Source organism: Nematolebias whitei, chromosome 8, assembly GCF_014905685.2.
Source record: "Nematolebias whitei isolate Nwh7 chromosome 8, NemWhi1, whole genome shotgun sequence".
NCBI lineage: Eukaryota > Metazoa > Chordata > Actinopteri > Cyprinodontiformes > Rivulidae > Nematolebias > Nematolebias whitei.
In genome coordinates, this window is record NC_056505.1 from 6,527,365 (window position 1) to 6,548,518 (window position 21,154).

General features: G+C 39.5%; 1 protein-coding gene across 1 annotated transcript; it reads right to left on the reverse strand.

Annotated features, from left to right (window-relative positions):
- Positions 1 to 155: 155 nt before the first annotated feature.
- Positions 156 to 18,644, reverse strand: LOC119413006 (phospholipid-transporting ATPase ID). The gene is made up of 14 exons (XM_037680017.1): positions 18,638 to 18,644; positions 18,470 to 18,528; positions 16,998 to 17,111; positions 15,238 to 15,336; positions 10,010 to 10,071; positions 5,717 to 5,789; positions 5,044 to 5,114; positions 2,010 to 2,092; positions 1,673 to 1,831; positions 1,501 to 1,589; positions 731 to 924; positions 443 to 651; positions 271 to 314; positions 156 to 161 (listed from the first exon to the last, which is right to left on the reverse strand). Exons 1-14 carry the CDS (start codon positions 18,642 to 18,644, stop codon positions 156 to 158), a joined length of 1,269 nt encoding a protein of 422 aa, XP_037535945.1.
- Positions 18,645 to 21,154: the final 2,510 nt, after the last annotated feature.

Below are 21,154 nucleotides of genomic sequence, written 5' to 3' on the forward strand. Positions count from 1 at the left end.
TTGTAATTTAAAAAACAAATATTATGAAAAAGACTAATATTTTACTTTTCTGTAAAGTCCTGACCTCGACCCTGACTGGTTCTGCTGCTGGACTCACTGGTTTCATTTTTTCCTGAGACGAAATCAGACAAACCAGCCCATTAGGTTGACTGGATTCAGGTCTGATTCCAGAAGATTAATCACCAACAGTAGGAGACAGATATATTTTAGATAAATATTACTACAGCTAACAGCCCCACAGACGGACAGATTTTATTTCCATCGACTCACCTCAGAGATGTCAAGTCTCTGTCCCGTGTAGTCGTACACATCTCCTGCAGAGACAAGTAGGAATAACTACACAATAAATACACACATTTACGCTGGAAAAACTAAACTTGAAACATTTACAAAACGTGGAAATAACTAAGACCTAAAAACGAAGGACCTTTTTTAACTTTACCGTAGGATTTGCCGTTGATGGAGCACTTGTTGAAGATCATGATGTTCTGGGTGAGCGTTCCCGTTTTGTCGCTGAAGACGTACTTGATCTGTCCGAGCTCCTCGTTCAGCGTGGTGGTCCGAGCCTCCGCAGGCGTGTCGCTGTGAGAATGATACATCTTCCTGTCCCAGTCGATGTAGAAGCTGTTCCCCAGACGAATAATCTCCACACTGCCAATCCAGTATACAACATGCTTTTTTAAAAACTTGAAATCTGAAATTAAAAGTCAAGGTGTAGATGTTACGTTACCTAACATAAAGAGAAATGGGCACCACAGTGTTGAGGATGATGACGTAGGACCAGAAGGTGAGGAAGGCAGAGAAACCAGAATTGTTTCCATCCTCCCTCGGCAGGAAGACGGTGAAGTTTGAGCCGTTGTTTATCTCCCAGATGTAGTTCCCGATCGCCAGGACTGTGCACATGCAGACGAGAAAACCAAAAATCTGCAGGGAGAGAACAAAGATTAATGATTTTACGGCTCGGCGTCAAGGTGTCTGCTTGAAAACTGCATGCTTTCTGCAGATTGTTGCTTATTACAGATTATTTTCAGTCGTGCATGAGCAGAATTATAATTATACTGATCATCCAAATTCATCTAATGCAGGGGTGTCAAACTCACTTACGAAAGGGGGCCAAAATTAAAACCTTTTTCAAACTAAGGGCCAATATCAGAAGCTACATTAACTCAAATCAGATACCCAACAACTTTTTTTGGTCACAGGTTCCTCAGCAAGAGTTTGATTGGTATCATTTGATGTTCTATGTTGTGCTTTTGGTATCATAATCAAAGATTACTGCAAAAATTCAAGAGATAGAAGTATTTTACGTTTCACATATCATCTTGGGGGCCAGATAAAATGTCAACGAGGGCCACATTTGGCCCCCAGGCCTTGAGTTTGACACATATGATCTAATGTAACAACCACATTTATGTGATTAGATTGAAAAAAAAAGTGGTTTAATTATCGAAACATTTCAAAATGACTGTGCAGAATAAAAGAAATGATCTAAGCACCCACACAGAGGACTAAGACGTTCATCAGTCGGTCTATACTGGTTCTCTTGAACGTGCTCTTCCCACAGTTTTGCATCAGTTTAGTTTCCTGACCTACAATAAAAAAAAAAAAAGACTAAGTAATATGTCAGGAGATTTTAGTTTGGATGATTTTGACGGTGCACCGTCTCCCTGACCTGCGAACAGCACCAGCCCAAAGCACCACTCGGTGTTCCTCAGGGTGCAGCCTCGCAGCAGGATTTTCTCGTTGTCGAGCGCGTATTTCTGACCGGCGACGATCAGCGTTCCCGTGAAGCGGTCGAGGCGGTTGTTGGGGGCTTCACAGCGCACCTCACCTTGATAGAAAACATGATGTTTGTGCTTAATAAACTGCAGAAATATAGCATATATTTACATTTTGCACTATGGAGTCAGCTTCAGTAAGTCTGTTGACACTGTCCCCGAATAAGAAATACAGCAGCCAAGAGGTTTTCTTTCCTGGGACTGTGGGATGGATTTATTGGCTGATCTTACCGTTAAAGTCTGCCAGTTTTTCTATATCCTCTCCCAGGTCTCCTGTCACTGTCAAGGCCTGTCTCACCTTCAGGTTTGTCTCTCTGAGGAACAATAGAGGACAAAACAAACAGAAGTGAAGCGAAGGAGGGGTACGTGAGAAAAAAACGATGAACAAAAAAGCTAATGGAATAAAACTACAGAGAAATTAGTCTCGTCATTACACCAAATGTATATTAAATTAATTTACGAAATATTTATGACAATATGTAAATGCATGTATTGTCATTCACTCACAAAGGTTACAAAATGAGCAAAAAGCATTCATAACTTATTAACACTAAACACTAAGAAAAAAATGAATGCATGTGTAAGCCTACGTGTTGTTGTTCAGAGGCAATAACCGATTTCTAAAATGTGTTTTCCACTTAGAAGTTCCATAAAAAGACAAACAAAACACTTAAATCTGATGGCAATTCAAAAGAACTTTAGGTTACTGCAAAGTCGTCTTGTCCAGTGAGAACTTTGTGCAAGATGGGTGTACAGTAGTTCCTCGCTACTTCACGGTTCGTTTTTCATGGACTCGCTCTATCGCGGTTTATCTAAGTAAGGCTGAACATGACACACAACTGGCTGATTGATGGATGAGCCGCACGATCGGCATGGGATTTTTATTTAAAATAAATTATTTTAAATTATTTTGCACCTGCTGCCCACAGCTGCAGAAAAAGCTTCCTGCTGCAGCTGATCAGCTGATCTATGCTCTGCCGCGGAGAAGTGGGCGTGGCCGAGAGCATCCAAGGCAGGGAGCTGAAATCATGACATTATGTGCTCTTTTAGAGCGTTTAGAGTTTAGAAACATTGTTTAGAATATTGCAAGGGTTTAAAATGGAATACTAAAATAAACTACTACTTGAACTACTATTCCTACTTCGCGGTTTTTCACTTGTCACGGGGCTTCAGGGTACGGATCCCCTGCGATAAATGAGGGACTACTGAACTGATAAAGCATGAATTTCACCTACACGTTTAGTAGAGACGAAAACCAGCAAAAGTGCTGTTTTTAGTGCTACTAACTTTAATTCCACCTGATCCAGAGGCTCAAAGGGTGAAGCGGTAAGAGCCTCCAGCTCTAGGGGGTAAAACCCATGAAGGAGTCATAGGTTTTGAGACGGGGAGTTTTCTGCGACCCCCTTCATAAACTACCCTACCACAGAACGCTGGCCTGCTGTTTGTCCCTCAAAGCCTGTATGGCAGGTTGAAATTGCCACCAAAAAAACTTTGATAGTGGAAAAAGCTTTTCCCTTATCAATCAGGTTCTGTAAGAAAACCCAGATCACAGAACACTGAAAAAGAATCTCTTGAACGTCAGAACGCCATTTCTAGTAAATGGACCTTTAACACCCGTATAGAGATCTTGATGCATGTGCCCTCTCATTCTGTATGGTACGGTGGCCCTAAGGTATAAATGAACAGCGTTTGAAAAAAACAGTACAGTCTCAATCACACTGTGGGAGACCTACAGATTGAACTACTCATGAGCCAAACCCAGAGCCAGTCTTTCTGGGTGGGGGTGAAAAATGTGTCCCTGTGCCTGAGACAGCAGGTCCTTGTGTGCAGGCAGAGGTCACAGCTCCTCCCAGAGGATGGATGGATGTTATCTCCACTAACCAGTGCTTTGATGGCCAATGAGATGCAATGAGCACCATCGACAGGCCCTCTGACCGTACCCTGGACAGTGTTGGTGAAATTAGAGCTTTGGAAGGAAATGCATAAAGTATGTCCTGAAGCCACTTGTGGGCGAGTGCATCCACCCCCAGAGGTGCACTCTGATCGTGCAGGGAGAACAACAGGGGACACTGATTGCTCTCCAGTGAGGCAAACAGATCCACAGATGGTTGTCCAAACCTTTGCTAGACCAGCCTGACCACCTCTGGATGGAGTTTCCACTCTACATACAGAGGGTTCCTCCTGGAGAGAAGATCTGCTCCACAGTTCAGCACTCCAGGAACATGAGCGGTCCTCAGAGACTGGAACTGTTTGCTGCTAAGAATAACCAGTTTGTGATGAATGGAGTTCCCTCCATCCACGCAGGCTGTCAGGCCAGCTGTTTTCTCCTCCTCACCACCTGAGTGGGGGTGGGTGGCAGTTGGTTGGAGCGGGGGGCCACTGGCTTCCTCTGCCACCGGGTTCTAGAGGGTTTTTGCAGTGCCTGTGGGACTCCCTGCACCTTAAGCAATTGGAGGATTCTGAAGGATGAAAGCTGCAGCTTGAGTGAAGGTTTGACTCTGTAAGGAGCTGAGGGCGTGACCAACATCATCATCATCATCAACATGCACGCTGGTGTTTTGCACCAACGTGACCACAGGTGGTAAATTAAATCCACTTTATTGACTCGAGTTAATCCGAGTGTCTCACTATTATGATCCGGTTCACTTGAGGTGGTCGCACTGCAACAACCCCCAGCTCCACTGTGGCAGTGGATGTTGAGTGTCCACACTTACGTCACTCAGAGATTTTGAGTTTATAGTTTCTCACACCAATAAGCAGACTTACAAATGACATGTTAAATGTATGTCATGTATGTAAACATGTAAATACGACTCTTTTGAGATTGCTGCATTTCCAAGGATTCGGCTGTTTTACTTGTTTTTATTCAGATTCGGTGTCTGTCTGCCAGAGGGCATGTCGGATCCAGGTTAATGAAGACCTCAGACTCATGAGTCCTGATTTGGATCATTAACTCGAGTGAGTCAGTAACCGACCAGCTCTAAACAAAACCCAATCCATGCGTGTTACAACTTTTAGTCACCTTTTAGAAGCTGGGGTGAAAATGTACAAAAACTATTAATACGTTTTATTGTTTTAAACCTGATCAGGAACAAAATGTTGCGTGGATTACAATACATGTGTCCAGTTATCCAAACCTGCGGGTGGTGCTGATTTATGATTATTATTAAACTAATTCCTCTTCATGGAAAAGTGTAAAATGAGCCACAGTAAACAACTGTTGTATTAAAACACATTACAAAGTTTAGTTTTTAATTTTACTAACCCGTCCAACTCTGCTGTTTCGATGTACACGAGGTTGAGCGGTTCGCTGCTGGAGAGCAGCATAAGGTCGGCCTGAAATCACAAAAACATTTAATGCAGCGCTTACAAACTGTAAAATATCATGTTCACTGGGTTCACTGGTCCAAGCTGAAGAAACCAGTTCACAGTGTAAAGGAACTTTTTATCAGCAAACTAATAAAAATACAAATAGAAAAGCAGAAGCTTTAAATATAAAACTTCAACAGTGTTATCAGTCAATAAAAGGCAGTAACCAACATTCAATGGTAAAAACAAACTTTTAGAGGATATAGTTCTTTGGTAAAGACTTAGGTTTTCTTCTTTTTAAAGAAAATAAATTAAACATTGGAAATTGTACAAAATAAAACAATATTTTACTCCAATTTTCAGAGTCTTAAACAAGCAGACAAAACATTTAGCATTTCAAATACCACTTAAACATTAACATGATGAATTCATTAATAAACGATTAATTCCTATCAATACAAAGTGTAGAAAAACACAAAAATCATTAACAACAAGTTCAAGAATAAATAAAAACTTATCAAAACCAACTTTGTTTTGAAGAAGACTGATGCAATGAAAGGTTGTAATCAAAAAGTAAGGAGCTAAAATGGCAACAAAACACCAACAAGGTGTTTGAAACTGGTACTCACTGTGACAAACTGGTTGTTCTCCAGCTTGATGATGTCTCCTACCTGGACGTCCATCCATTTCTCGCTGCGCAGCCTGAAAACACAAAGCAGGGTTGTGAGTAGTGTGTGTTTGTGCAGCCTCGTGTCTGTTTACCGTAAAGTCAAGTCAAGGTCTTCCTGTTTCTAAAAAGAGGATCAGGAAAGAAGCTGTAAGGGACCATTAATCAGCTCTGACACCAAAGGTCAACCTAATACAAGCTACTTTCCTTTACAGCCAGTTTCCTGTATTTTATCTGTGTATTTGTCTGAAAACGAACAGTTTTATGGGAGTAAAGTTAGTAAAAATCAAACTCAAGTCACTGGTTTGAATCTTCTGTTCTGTCTGTAGGAGGATCCTGTTTGAAAGTTTTATTTTCTGTGACTCGTCCATCCCAGCTGTTTGGATCTTCAGAAAGTGGCCACATCTCCTAAATGCAGCCGCTGAGTTTGTCTCATGTGAGTCCAACATCAGTGAGGGTCATAAACTTTTAAATGTCCTCATTATCTGCTCTGTTTACCAAGCCAGACATCTCCTAATGTCCTTTTTAATGCACTGTCCTTTGCTTCAGTCTATGATTATAATTACAGACTAAATGCACAGAGTTGCAATTCTTGTGTTTTTATACACTCCAGTATATTAACAATCTGCCTCAAGTACTTTGTCCTGTTTTAAACAACCACTTGTTAGAAACAGTTCAATTAATCATCTCTGCCGGAGGCTCAGTAAACATGTGCCAAGCGATACATAAAAGTTTCAAACTATGGTGATATTAGGTTTTCTTTTTATTATTCCTATTTTTTTTTTGCAGACAGCTGAGTAAGAATCCCATTCAGCTCCAAAGATCACCAACAGATGCTGCTTGTATGAAAAACAGAAAAAAAAACACAACCTTGTGTTTTTAGGCAAACATTAAATTGTCATAATATTGTAGGAGCTTAATATGTGGCTTGAATAGAGCTTTACTTTAAATTTTATTCTTTCGTAAGACCCCGGGCTGGAGTGACCAGGCTAATGCTAATAATGCTAATAATGATACAACAGGTCCACATCTGTTTATCTTAATTTTAAAAGTGCACTTTTGTAGATTACATCATGAACAATTTGGCAGCTGAGGTGGGTACACAACAGGCTGAAGTGAGTACAAATTAAACATATAAAGTGGCTGAGGTGAGTGTGAAGAGACCGTAGCACACGGCTTCCTTTTGTACCCAGACAGAGCGGGTACGTGCTGACCAAAGCTGCAAAGGTCCAGTTTGACAAAGGTACAAAAGTACTTTGAGCTGCACGGTGATACAACAAACGGTGACTTTACATTCCTCTCTCCCATTAGCACAGAAAACATTTACAAAGCAAAAAAAAATAATCAAACCACTGAAGCAGTGTGCATAAACTAAACCCACTTTAGGGTTTTTAAATTGAAAACAGGGAATAAATAGATTAAAAAAGCATGCCTCAGGCTACACTTATATTTTTAGTAAGAGCCGATTTATCAACAGGAAGTCTCCTCCCACCATCTCACAGCTGCTTCCCATAAGGCTCTGAACTGAGGGACAACAGAAGCTGGGAGACAGAGACACGTTCAGGAGGACAGACTACGGAGTCTGACACCTCATGCACGGAAAATCTCACTTTTAGGTTCACTGTTTCTGATATTTTTTAGACTTGACTTTTCTCCAGATAAACAAAATTAGCTAAATATGGATGAACTAAGGACACAGTGTCTTCAGAAAAATCAAGAAATGTGGACGTTTGAAACGTCCAAACCTCAGATCTTTAATTTGGTTCTTTAGTCGTTTACTCATCGCTCCATGTTCATCTCAGTTCAGCTGCACTCTCTGCAGTCTGTCTCTGACTTCAGCCACTGCAGCTGAGCCATGCAGACGTTTCTCCTGCTGCTGCATAAGAACGAATACTACAAAAAGATCAATTCTTTGACCTAACTGTATCATTTTAGTTCATTTAAATTTATTTTTTGTTGTCTCTAACTCTCCAGGAAGTGTCAGAGAGCAGCATTTCCATTTCACTGCGAAATTATTGTCTGCCAATTCAAATATGTGACAGAACATTAATGTATTTATTAGGGGCGTAACAATACATTGATTTAAATCGCTATATTGATTAAATGATTAATGATTAAATTATATCGTGGCAAAACTAAAACATCGATTTGTATCGTCGTCTTTAAAATACGCTTTTATTTTGAAATTCCCAAGCCACGTCTGTGTCACCGTTTCCGTGCGCGGCTGCACCGTTTCCGTGCGCGGCTGCGCTCTAATCAACGCTGTGGAAATATTTTAGATTCCTACAGAAGGACGACTCAACAGACAGAACTCATGTCGTATCAACAGGTGCCAGTTTGAGTTAAAATACTCGGGAAACAACTAATTTGTCCGTTCACCTGAAGAAGAAACACGACATTGATAGCCATGTTATTAAGCTCAATATCTATTTTTGTTTCTTTATAACTGAAAGGTAATCAGGACACTTTTAAGTTAACTGGTTTAAAAAATGCACTTAAACATGAGAAATGTGAGACTATACTGAACAGGTCATTTATTTTTATTTTTTCATTAATTAAGAAAAAATGTTTTTTTTAAATTAATTTAAATGCCTGTTGCCTATAATAACAGAAATAAAATGGTTAAATCATATTTGAATTGTTTTTGTAAATGTATTTATATGTAAACGAGATGGGCATTTGATATCGCGATATATCGTTCGCAGACTTGTGAATCGAATAGAATCGAAATCGTATCGTGACAGACTTTGTGATATCGAGAAAAATCGTATCGTCAAACAAATCAATATAATATCGTATCGTGGTAAAGCTGGTGATTTACACCCCTACTATTTATTAGAACTAAAACAAGTTTTTTTTTATTTGAGTGCATAATTCGTGATTCTTCTTAAAGATTTCAAAAGGACGGGAGACTTTCAGAAAACACTTGAGAGAAGAAATGTTTAACGGTCCTCACTGCAAATCATGGAGTCAAACTGGGGCTGGACAATAATTCGATATCGATATATATCACGATATGATTAAAACTCATATCACCGTTATTGAATAAAAGTATATTATATTTTCGATATTTTCTATATACGTTACGCTATGATTACAGCGTTTCACTGACGCATTTCTTTTTCTGTTCAGGTTGAAGCGGTTCAGTTTTAACCTGAACAGAAAAAGCCGCGACACAACTACGTAAGTGCGTGGTGACGTACACCACAGCTCGAAGGAGTCAGGCTAGGCTAAGCTCCAACGCGCGGTAAGTTTTCGCTGCAAAATGAGCGCCCATGACCGACAGCATGTGACTGAACAAGCTTTCACAAGTGAAGAAAAAGCAGATGACATAATTGATAAGAGAGGAAAGACTAATTTGGCGGTGTGGAAGTGGTTCGGCTAAGATCAGATAAACTGCAGGTTTCAGTCAGCGTGCTGCAAAATGTGACGGAGAGTCGTTCCAACTAGCGGTGGGAACACATCGAAGTTGTTCCACTCGATAGAAGAAGCTGAGAGTCAGAAGATGAAGCACAATAAAAGTCTGAGCCAACATGTCCCTGAAACAACCCCGCCAGCTGTATCAAAAGAGAAACCCATGCAGCAAACCTTTAGGTTATTTTGTTGTTTAAAGTTAAAACTATTAATATTGACAAAGTTGAGAGATTTATGTTTATTTGACGGTGATTTCAAATTTCTTTGAAGGCTAAATACAAATAAAAGGTGAACATTAATTTATTTGCACAGTTTTTCTGAGGTTTTTATATTGTTTATATCGATATCTGAATTATATCGTTATCGACCGACATTAAAAAATATATCGTGATAAAAGTTTTGGCCGTATCGTCCAGCCCCAAGTCAAACATGAAAAAGATTATCCTAAATTTATGAAATTGTGCAGTGTAAACGAGTTTATTGAGTAGTTTTCCAAATATATTGATTCGTAGTCCTCAAATGTGGGTACGCACTCAATGTAAACAAATCCTACGTAACTTGAGAAATGAGAGAGTTTTAACTTTGGTTGTTTCTGTAGGTAAACAAACACGAGGCGGCATATGGTCACACATTTTGTTTACAGAATATTTTAATATAAGGATACATAAAGCATGAGACAAAAACAGGTTTTTGTGTATTTTTTTTTATGTCTGAGCAGTCACTGAACACATTTAACTAATCTGATCAGTTTATACAAAATAAAAGGATGTAACATCTCTGAACTTTGAACAAACACAGGAGATAAAGAAAACTTGGGGTGATGGAAAGTTTAAAAACTTACTTCCTGTCGATGAGCACTTGAACTTTTCGGTTGTTTACTCGTTTGTCGCTCCTGTGGCGATTCTGAAACAAAAAAGAAGAAGACAACAGTGAGTCAGGAGACTTTACAGGGATTGTTATTTCTTCTTTATTCTTTTTAATATTTAATAAAGATTTCCATCTCATGAATCTCCATCAGATGAACAAAGTTATCTTTTTCACAGCTCGTATAAATAAAACAGGAGGAAGTATTAAAACCACAGCCGACTGAATCGAGACGAGAGCTTTATTCGTTTGTCTCCTGTGTGGGATTTATTTATTTCTGTGATTGAAACAAGTTGGCGCCTCCTGAGAGAATTATTTCTGATGGGATGTTTCTCGTTTTCAGGCCGTCATGGCGGAACGACAAGGCTCAAACACAGTTTGAAGCTGAGAGGCTGGAAACGAAGCATTGCTGCGTTTATGGTCGGCCCTTGTTGCTTTCATTTTCAGAATCAGAATAAGTTTTATCAGTCAGAGTCAGAGTTTCTTTATTGTCATTCGCACCTCATGTGGTACATGTGGTGGAGCGAAATTATGTACGCAGGGTCCCAGTTACATCCAACAATAAAATGTATAAGAAAAACAGTAATAACATCTAAGATATGAACTAAGAAAAACATCAACTAAATATACACTAAGCACTCATAACATAAAACATTGAACATCAGCACAAACATGAACATGAGTCTGTGAGCAGATGTGCACGCATGAACACATCAACATTGAAACAGATCAGCAGCAACATGAAACAGATCAGCAGCAACATGATACGGTTTTTCACAGTGATTATTCTAGTTAGAGATTCATGAGTCTAACAGCCTCAGGGTAGAAGCTGTTCCTCAGTCTAGTGGTTCTACACTTAATGCTCCTTAACCTCCTTCCTGAGGGGAGTGGGGCAAAAAGTGTGTGTGCTGGGTGAGTGGGGTCCTTCATGATGCAGGTGGCCCTCTTCCTGCATCTGGAGGTGTAGATGTCTGTGATGGTGGGGAGGCTGATTCCAACAGATTTCTGTGCAGCCTTCACCACTCTCTGCAAAGCTTTTCTTTCTGCAGCTGTGCAGCCTCCATGCCACACATTGATGCTCGAGCACAGGATGCTCTCCACTGCACACCTGTAGAAGGAGGTGAGGACTGAGCTTCCCAGACCAGCTCGCCTCAGCCGTCTGAGGAAGTAGAGTATCTCTAGAGTATCTCTAGAGTATCATCATTTTACCGGGAAACAATGGAATTATGTTCGAACAGTCGTCCGAAAGATGGGCGGAGTGCACGTTGCTGCTGCTATCAAAGCGCAGCCCCATATTCTTTATTAGAATACTTTTAGATAGAAAAGGGGAAAAGGCCTATCAGGACACGATTTAAGACATTAAAATAAATTTAAAAAAAACTCTACCAGCAAGCACATTTATAAACACATTACATGTGTATTTTATTTTCAAGACGTTGAGATTTGTCCAAGAAGCACCTTCAGACAACAGGCCATGGTCCTGATAAGACGTTGGTCAGCGGGCACAGTTCTGATGATCCTGCACAGAAGTTCTGGGGGGGTACGATAGATAAAGCTTTTGTAGTTACCCATGTCCCAGGAGAAATTTGATAGTCCGCTCGTATCCGAGGCCGAACGGGGGAGTCAGATTCAGATAAGTGACAATTGTTGATTTTCTTCAGGCAGTCTGTGTTTTTCTTGTCAGCCTCGAGTCCTGCTGGAACTTTCTTGGTCCAAAGTGGCCAAATTTATGGGTATTCCACTCCACTGATCCGTGTTATGAGCCTCCTCGAGGTCGATCCCACATGCTGTCGAGTCCTAGAAGCCGGTCTGTATTTTTTAGTTTCATTTCACATATTAAAAAAAGACAGAGATTTTGTATTTGTTCCTTTAAGTTTCACATTTCGTGTTCTAAAATAATCTCCTGGTGTCTTTATCCAACACGCTGATCTCTGAATCCTTAAAGTCACATTTTGAACAATTTAGATTGTTTTTTTTTTTCAACAGAAACTCGATCTGTCACATTTTTTGCAGGACAGACAAAACTCCAACAAGGACCATTTGTAGCCTGCATGCCTTCAATGTGACGTTTTCTAAAATTTGGTCCAAATTAAAACAAGAAAATCTGCAAAACTTTATTGTAAAAAACAAAAACGAAACTAAACTCTGAGGAGCTTGCACTCGGGGCATTCCCTCTGAGAGGCCGGTGAATTTCTGCAGCTCAGCGAGATGTGAAAGTTTCCCGACCCGAGCCACAGCTACGCCGTCATCTCCTGCATGGTCAGTCTGGAGCATCCTGAGTGTTTGTGTGCCCGAACAACAAATCACGAGTTCACTCACGAAGCAGCTGAGGATGAACGTTCAGGTTCGCTCAAAAAGACGATTCTCATTTCTCCTCTTTGAGCAAATCTTCATCCTTTATTTTCTCCTAACAGTTTGGTTTTAAACGCTCCACATTCACACATTTTTAAAATGAATTTTCCCAGCACTGTGTTAAAGGAACATTTTGTTCTGTTTAGTCAAATTTAAAAGACGTTAACTTCCTGATGAACTCCGGTTTAGGTCAGTTGTGGTAAAGGAGGGGAACTTATTTCTTAATCAGACAAAATGTCCAAATGACATAATTTAAGACGTAAAGGAGAACTAAAACGAAGCTGCAGGAAACCAACAAATCCCACGACAAATTTCCTTTTTTTTTATTTTTTTATTAACTTCTTAAACCAACATAAACGAAAGCAAGAAAAGGACAAAATGTAGCCGATAAAATGGTAACGAGCATCTTTAGAGTTCAACATGTGAAATAAAAAACAAGCAAATTGCTCTAAAAGGAAAGGAAGTGTGGCTGAAAAGAGAAGAATGTTTTCCCACAGAGTTAATGATGCTTATGATGAGATATTAAACTCTGCTTTCGTATAAAATATGTATGACTGATTTGTTGTATATTTACTTTTATTTAACGAGGCAAATCCCAGATCCCAGATCTGTTTTGCAAGGGAAGCCTGAAGGCGTGCATGTTGTTGTAATACAGGAGGAAACCGCAGTACCCAGAGAAAACCCACCAAACTCCACTCAGAAAGACCCCAGGTCCAAACCAGGGACTGAACCCTGGACCTTCTTGCCATGAGACAACAGTACGAACCGCTAAGCCATCGTGTTTTAACAAGCAGCAAGTTGGATGATTACATCTACTTAATAAAAGTTAAAAATATATTTGAGGAAAATGCTTTCAGGAAGACCTTCATCCCGTGTGCAATCATACTTTTTAAGAAAAATCTTAAATAATGTAAATATTATATTGGTTATTCATGAACAAAAACATGTTTGTTTGTATGTGAAATACTTTTTTTTTTGTTTCTGCTTCACTTATTGGATTAGATTGTGTGTTTACTCTTCTATCCATCCTTTGTCTTTACCCGCTTCTTCCTTTTTGGGTTGTGGGATCACTGATTATGTTATATTATGTTATTATGTATAATGTTATCAGGTCTCTCTTGTAAATGAGTCCTCGAGGCTCAATGGGATTTACCTGTCTAAATAGAGGTTGAATGAATTGATGCCCATTTCCAGCAGTCACTGTGCGAGAGGTGGGGGACACCCTGGACAGGTCTCCAGTCCATCACAGGGACACATCAGCCATTTTGCCATTGGTAAGTGCGACTCCACTGGGCTCTCGTCTTATCAGTTCTTCTCAGGTGGAGGTGATTTGCCACTGCCACGTTTCCCCGCTCTGTGGGATCGTCAGTGCAAAGTGGGTGGTATGTAACAGGTCAGCGCCATCATCTCCAGCATCTCTGTAAATGTGCTCGTTTCTTGTGGCGCCGTCCGTCAACACGATGAGGAAGTGAAAGTTCAGATGTAGTTCCAGTTTTGTTGGGCGGGTCATCCAGTGACGTAGCTCTGATGGCCAATCAACAGCTGCTGTCTGCTTACGTCACAATCGACCCCTCGGAGCAGTTTGCTTGGAACCTCAAACAAGATGGTCCCATAAACCATACTGAGTGGGGGCGGGTACCAGCAGTGGGCTTGCCCTTAACTGGTGTCGTGCGAAGCCGAGGAGATTTGAGACAGCGGTAAAGCGCCAATGGAGACTAACAACCATTCACTCTCTCACTCACTTTCTGGTCTTTTTTTCTGTTTCTTGTACAGTCATCTGATGAAAAAAAAAAAAATTCCCCATCACATAAAAAGTTCTTCTTCCTTGTTTTCTTGGTCACTGGGTTCATTTTTTGTCAGAGTTGTTTTCTCCGTCTTCTTCTTCCTTTTCATCTTCTTCTTATCATCATCGTTTTCTCTCATGACTAACCAGATGTGGGGAGAACTTTTTACTCAGAGTTGCTAGAAAATGATGACAAGCTGGGTCATAAGTAGATGACCCTGACACAAACAACCGATGAAGTGAAGAATTTGTGAAACATGTGATCAGAGTCAGTTTACACCCCCCACAGACAGGATATGAATTAGATTCTTATTGTCCCAAGTCATTACTGACAATATATCTCATGACTACTGGAGAGATAGTTATGAAAGATTTAGAAATCAGTAATCACTGAATGTAATGTAAAAATTCAAACCAACTTTCCTACTATTGCCTCTGGTTCTGTGTCAGATGAGACAACTTTAAAAATGTCACTAGAACCTGATTTATGTTTGGTTTATTTTTGTCCTCTTGAGCTCTGAATGGTCAAAAATACTAGCTTCATCCAAACCATCCACATGTCTGCTAGATCCCATCCCAACCAAACTGTTTAAAGAGATATTTCCTTTAATTAATAACCACGTCTTGGATCTGCTTATTTGTCTCTAATAAACAGTTACGTACCACTGCCTTTTAAGATTGCTGTAATTAAACCTTTACTTAAGAAGCATAACCTTTAATCGGAAAAATAGTGTTAACTTACTTTGTATGTATATGAATGTTTCTGTTCAGTGCCCTGAGAGGACTTCTGTTGTGACATGGCGCTTTATAAAGAAACTGAACTGAATTGAAATAGATATTGAGCCCAACATCAGTGTGGGAGCAGCTGACTGACACGAACAACTTAATCTCAAACAACTGACCAATCAGGGAAGACTAGTTCTCATGAAATTTAAACGCGTGTTGGATCTTTAAATCTAAAAACTGCATGTATTAAAGTAGAAGTAAAGACAATTTCTGACACAGAGGGAATGTGGGTTTCTCATGAGTCGAGATTAGAACAAAGTGAATGTATTTTCGATGCGTCTTACGAGGTCGTCAGTGGCATCCTTGGCAGCGGTGACCGTCAGAACGAAGATGAGAGGCACGACGGTGGTGAACCAGGACAGGGAGGAGATCTGAGGGATCACCTGAACAAAATTTAAATACACGGAAACTATAAGATACTGCTGATGAAAACTTGGAAAATCAATATTACATGAGTCAAACAAAGAAATGAATAATCTGGTGCCAAAATAGAGACCCATATTCACAGTGGTGTAGTCTACATTTTTTTAGTTGGACACCGCTGAAGCCACGGAGTGCAAATGTCCAACGTCCAACGTAAAACTAACTTTACCACGGTCGGTCCATATACTGTACTTAGAAACCAAAGTACATACATTTATTTTGATTTTTAAGTATACTGAACATTCCCCAATTTCTCTGGTGCTTATATTTGAATAAATGAACAACAAACTTTGTACAACAGTTGGCTTTGTATTCAAACATGCTATATAATTTATAAAACAGCATCAAAGCCAAACATGTTCAAGTATTAAGCAGTAAGTACAGAAGTATTAATTATACAATAATTTGCTGGATAAGTGAATGTAATAAACAAGTGCTGCATACTGATAAGACTGTTATGGAAGCATTTAACTGCTGTTTAACATATCAGTGACACACGTCTAATGATATGTATCGTTGGGCACTTTTAAGAGGGGATACTGAAATTCTTAAGTTTTTCTAGTGGGTATACTCCGTAATACCCGCGTATCGTGTAGTCTACACCACTGCATATTCATGTGTTGTGTATGCTTTGAACAGAAGGTAGGAGCTGTGGGTGTATCGCCACACAAACACAGAAAAGTGTTTAAAATCAATGTGCTTATTGTGTTGGTTAAATTACAACTTGCTCTTGGAAGAACTTTATGTTATTCTTGTCATTCATGAACTGACAGCAGCTCAGCCCTTCTTGACGACCTCTGTTGTGCAAAATGACCGTTTTGCACTCGATGAGGCAATTTCCTGTACTGGATCTGACACTTCCTCAATTTTCTGTGCACTTGAGTCTTCCTTTTCCTGTTTGGTTAGCGCAGAGCCTCTCAGACGTGCTGTTTGAGCCTGAATGTCAGAAATGTGTGCGAGACGTTTCAATGAAGGGAAAAAAAGTAATTTCTCACACTAAACAGAAACAGAGTAAAATCTATCAGGGGTCAAATTTGAGCGTAGCTTTAATTCAGTGACGACGAGTGATAAACTGTTTATGGTTTCTGCAAAAGATGAGATCATCGTCTCTCTCTGCGAGTTTGCCTTTTAAAATATTTAACTCTCTAATTGTATTTGGTGTAAATTCAGGTTGGAAGTGTGTCAGTGTGGCTTGAACCCACGACCTGCTCACTGTGAGGCCACAGTGAAAACCACTGAGCCACCTTGGTGCCCGAAGTAGCTCACCTGTTGTTGAATGGGCCACTTTTTCTTTGGTTGAATGTTCTGATTTTGGAACCACTGTGGTCGCTCCGCTAACACGTCTTGTTCAGAGAACAACAATCTGAGCCGTGTTGTGTTGCGTTATATCACGTGTTTGCTCTGACTGAGCTCTGTGAAGTCACTCATCATCGTTTGTGTGCCTTTACTTTTCTTCCATAGCCTCTGTTATAAGATTAAGCTCACGAAGAGATGACTACGACTCAAATACTGAATACGGTTTGTTTTCTAAAACGATTGTAACACTTTCACTTGAATCGATCTTTCGGTTTGTTTTCTGTCGCTCGGTCGAGTCGCGTGTGCACGTTTGTTTGCGTCTCACCTGAAGCACCAGCAGAACGAGGAAGTAGGCGTTGGCGATCCTCTGAAATTGTTCGAACAGGTTGAGAGGCAGAAAGGTGAAGACGTTGTACTTTGAGGTTTTGATGGCATTCGTCTGGAAAAATGACAAGACGAGAGAGAGACAGAAAGATTAAACAGAACTCTGCATCAAAGTATGAATTAATCATAATCTGCACAAAGTTTCTAGAGCGGTGGTGTCCAAAGTACAGGCCGCAGACCATTTTCAGCACTCTGGAGTAATTTTGTGCAGCCCATGACTGCAATTTAAGATTGATACAGTATAGTGGGATATATACATATTTTACTTTTTTTTTTTTTAATCTTCAATTCAAATTTTTGTGGTCTGAGTACTTTTATTTTGAAAAAAATTGGCTTGCATATGAACAAGTTTGGACCCCACTGATCTAGATTATTTTTCATCCTTCACTCATTCTTTTGTACACACATTAGAAAAAAAAAACCTTTATAAATAACGAAGCAAAAATATTAGCAAAAAATAGCAAATAAATAATAAATAAATAGCAAAAAAAAACACATAAATACCAGTACATAAGCAGGAAAATGAGTTTTTACACAAACATAGAGCTGTGTGAGAAATACAATAATATTAATATTAATGATAATAATAATAATTGACTGAAATGTTTAGCTATGTTATAAACTTTCTTATTATCATTTATTCATTTTCCACATTTTCTACCATTTAAGGTAATTTTTGGGGTTAAAATTCCTTTCAGTGTTAATTTTTTTCTAAAAACACACATTATAATTTAACCCTCCTCTTTGGGTTGAGGCCTCAGTTTTAAGACTGAGGTCTGAAGGGGGCACATTTCTAAACATTTACACGTTTTCTAAAAGTTTATTAGTTCAGCCGTGTCAGTTTTATTTATCCCTAATTGACTGTTTGTTTCCTTTAAAGCACCAACTGTGTTCATAATCACAGAATACATTATTAGTAATTAATAATTGGTTAATTCAAATTGCAATAATGATCAATTTCTTTAAAACGGTATGGATTCTTTGATTATTTTTTAGTATATTGGGAACATTTGATCAATTCCTGAACAGCATTAGCTTCTGTACGTACAGCGATGCTAGACGGTGACTTTTATAAACACAAGTAGATGTTTTGCTTCACTTGGAAACATTAAACCGCTGAGGTTTATTCTATGACGGCAGCAACACAGATCAGAAACTACGGGATTCATTCAGCAGATGTTTGTCTCTGTTTTTAACTGGCGGACATCCAGTCTCCTGATAACAACCAGACACAAACGACTCAACCGCAGAGGACAGTTTTCTACGAGCATAAATGAAAATTTAAAAAAAAAAATCAGTGTATGGATATGTCTTGTCTTGACTGTACATCCCCTCTTCTATTAAAAAAACCCCAAACAGATTAAGACATTAAAACATCTGGCTGAGGAACAACTCGTACATCAGAATACTTACTGCATATCTGAAGGAGCGGTTGTACTCGCGGTCGTTGGCTCGCAGTTTCCTCTCCAACTCTGAATTTAAGAAGATGACAATATATATATAAATATATATATATATATATTACTTTGGCTGAATCAGTTGAAATCTTTAACCTGTTAGGTGTCTTTAAAATAAAATCACTCTTCATCCCAGCAGTGAATATATTGTCTATCAACTGAAAACACAACTATAATGTAGGCAGCATGGTGGATTAGTGGTTATTCTTTCAGTTTAAAAAACCAGCAACAAACATTTTGTTGAAACAGTTTCAGCATATTTAGCACAAATATTTACCTGATTCAAAATAAATGGTTGATTTACACGGTTAAAAATACAAATTAAACAGGATTTGGAGGAGCGGATACAGTTTTACATGAATACATCTTATTAACACTAGTTTTCCTTTTGATTTTGTCCAGTCTAGTAAACAAACTGGTAGAGTTACTTTGGAATGGTCTAAAGTTGTTTTAGCAGTACAGTTTAGGAAATTTCTTGTAAAAATCATTTAGTCATTTTTGTGCAACTTTTGATTCCAATCATTTTCACAACATCCATTTATCTGATGTTCTCTCTCCTCTGAGGATGGATTAATTTGTCTCAAACATATAGAGGAGAATATTAAATATGAATTTAACAACTTTATAAATAACCCGTGATTGACTTCAGCTGATGAGAAAACAGAGTCTGCTCAGAGTTTACCTCTCTCTGTCTTTGTGACACAATCCAGACTGAAGAACGACATCTTCTCTTCCTCCTCTTGTTATCTGCCCATCATAACAATCTGGGAATAAAACAGACAGCAAATCAATTGTCTCTTATTATCTTCAGTAACAGGAAGTAAGATTACATCCCCATCTTCGGTTTTCCTCTTCGAAGCTGCAAAAGTTTCAGCATCACAGCGGAAATAATGAGGTTTTATTTTGGTATTTTACATCATCTGCTCTATGAGGTCATCGTTACCCAAAATACAACTTGGTTATTTTCTGAGGTGTTGCCTTTAAAATGCACTTTAATCTGCCTGAGTTTCTTGGACCGAGCAGTAAAGGTTTAGAAATCCAAATGCCATAGATTTTTATGGTCAAAGGGAATAAATGTGTAAAGGAAATGGTCACGGCTTGAGAAAATGATCAAACTCCCACAAGTTCAGTTTTGAGTTCCTTCCAAGAGTCTTTCCTGCAGGTTTGCATCAGGCCTCTGCAGGCACTTGATGTTTTTCCCATGTCAGGTCGGTGACTCAGAGGGCGACTCCTCTTTCAGGGCAGACAGACACTCCTTAAGGAAACCTTACAGGAAGGAGACGGAGCCCAGAGCCGTGTCAGATCTTGTTCAGGTGGTGATGAAACCAGAAACTTGGTCTGCTGATCAAACGGGCCACCGAAAATGAGAAGTTGATTCAAACAGGGTCACCAGACTTTGAAAGAAAAACAAGGAACAAGTATAATAAAACTAAGACCTGAAAAAAGCTTCTAGCTATCCTTTTTTATTCACTTTAGCTAGACTTTTGCTACTTTTAGCTATTCTTCTGTAGCTTTTAGCTTGCCTTTTGATACTTTTAACTTTTTATTACTGATTTGCTACTTTTAGCTTCGAGTGACTTTTTGTTACTTTTACTTAATGATTTGGGACTTGTAGCTTTTAGCTAGCCTTTTGCTACTTTAGACTAGCTTTTTGCTATTTTAAGCCAGGCTTTTGATACTTTTACCTAAACTTTTTTTTTCCTTTGGCTGCTTCCTTCTTCAGGGGTCGCCGCAGCAAACTAACTCGCACGAAGACTTGACGTTTGTTTTTACGCCGGATGTTCTTCCTGATGCAACCACAGACCACCGAGCTACCACATCCCTCTGTGTGGAGCAGAGAGCTGCCATCTTGGGTATCTGGGGGAGCAGATGGTGGGGTGTAAGGGTCTTGCTCAAGGGCCCAGAGTGGGACAAATGAGGTGGAGGCAGGTGTGGGTGTTTCACCTTTCCCAGGGATTTGAACCGGCGACCTTCTGATCACCTTCTCTAACCTCTGCACCACCACTCCCATGTGCTACAAAACCACAGGGGAGTGGTACTTCTGTGCACTTCTAGCTACTGTTTTTGCTAATTATAGCTACCAATTTTTAAGATAGCCTTTTGCTTTGTTACGCTACAATTTTGCTAGTTTTAGCTACTGTTTTGCCATATTTAGCTTTTATTTTACAACCTTTAGCTTTAACAGTTCAGTTTTGGAGTCTACAGCAAATTTCAGCCAAGTCATGAGTTCATAATTCATGGAACTCCTTTAGTTAGTTTTTAGTTTATTTGTGCTAAAACTCATCACCTCCCTGTTTTTCACTTCAGCTGTAAATTGAACAACATGTTTCTGCAGCTAACAGTCTGTAACATGCATTCAACACTTAAACCAATTCCTTGTTAACTAATTCCACATTTTGGTCACTAAGTCCTCAACATGGGTGGCTCAGTAGGCAGAGCTGTTGCCTCTCAGCGAAAAGGTCGACGGAACAAATCCCGGTCCAGGGGTCCAGTGGATAGTTGGACATGGGCACCAGTGACCCCCAACAACCCAAAAAGGAAGACGCGGGTAAAAATGATGGATGGATGGATTGATGGATGAGGGATGGATTGATGGATGGATCGATGGATGGATTAATGGATGATTGATGGATGAATGGAT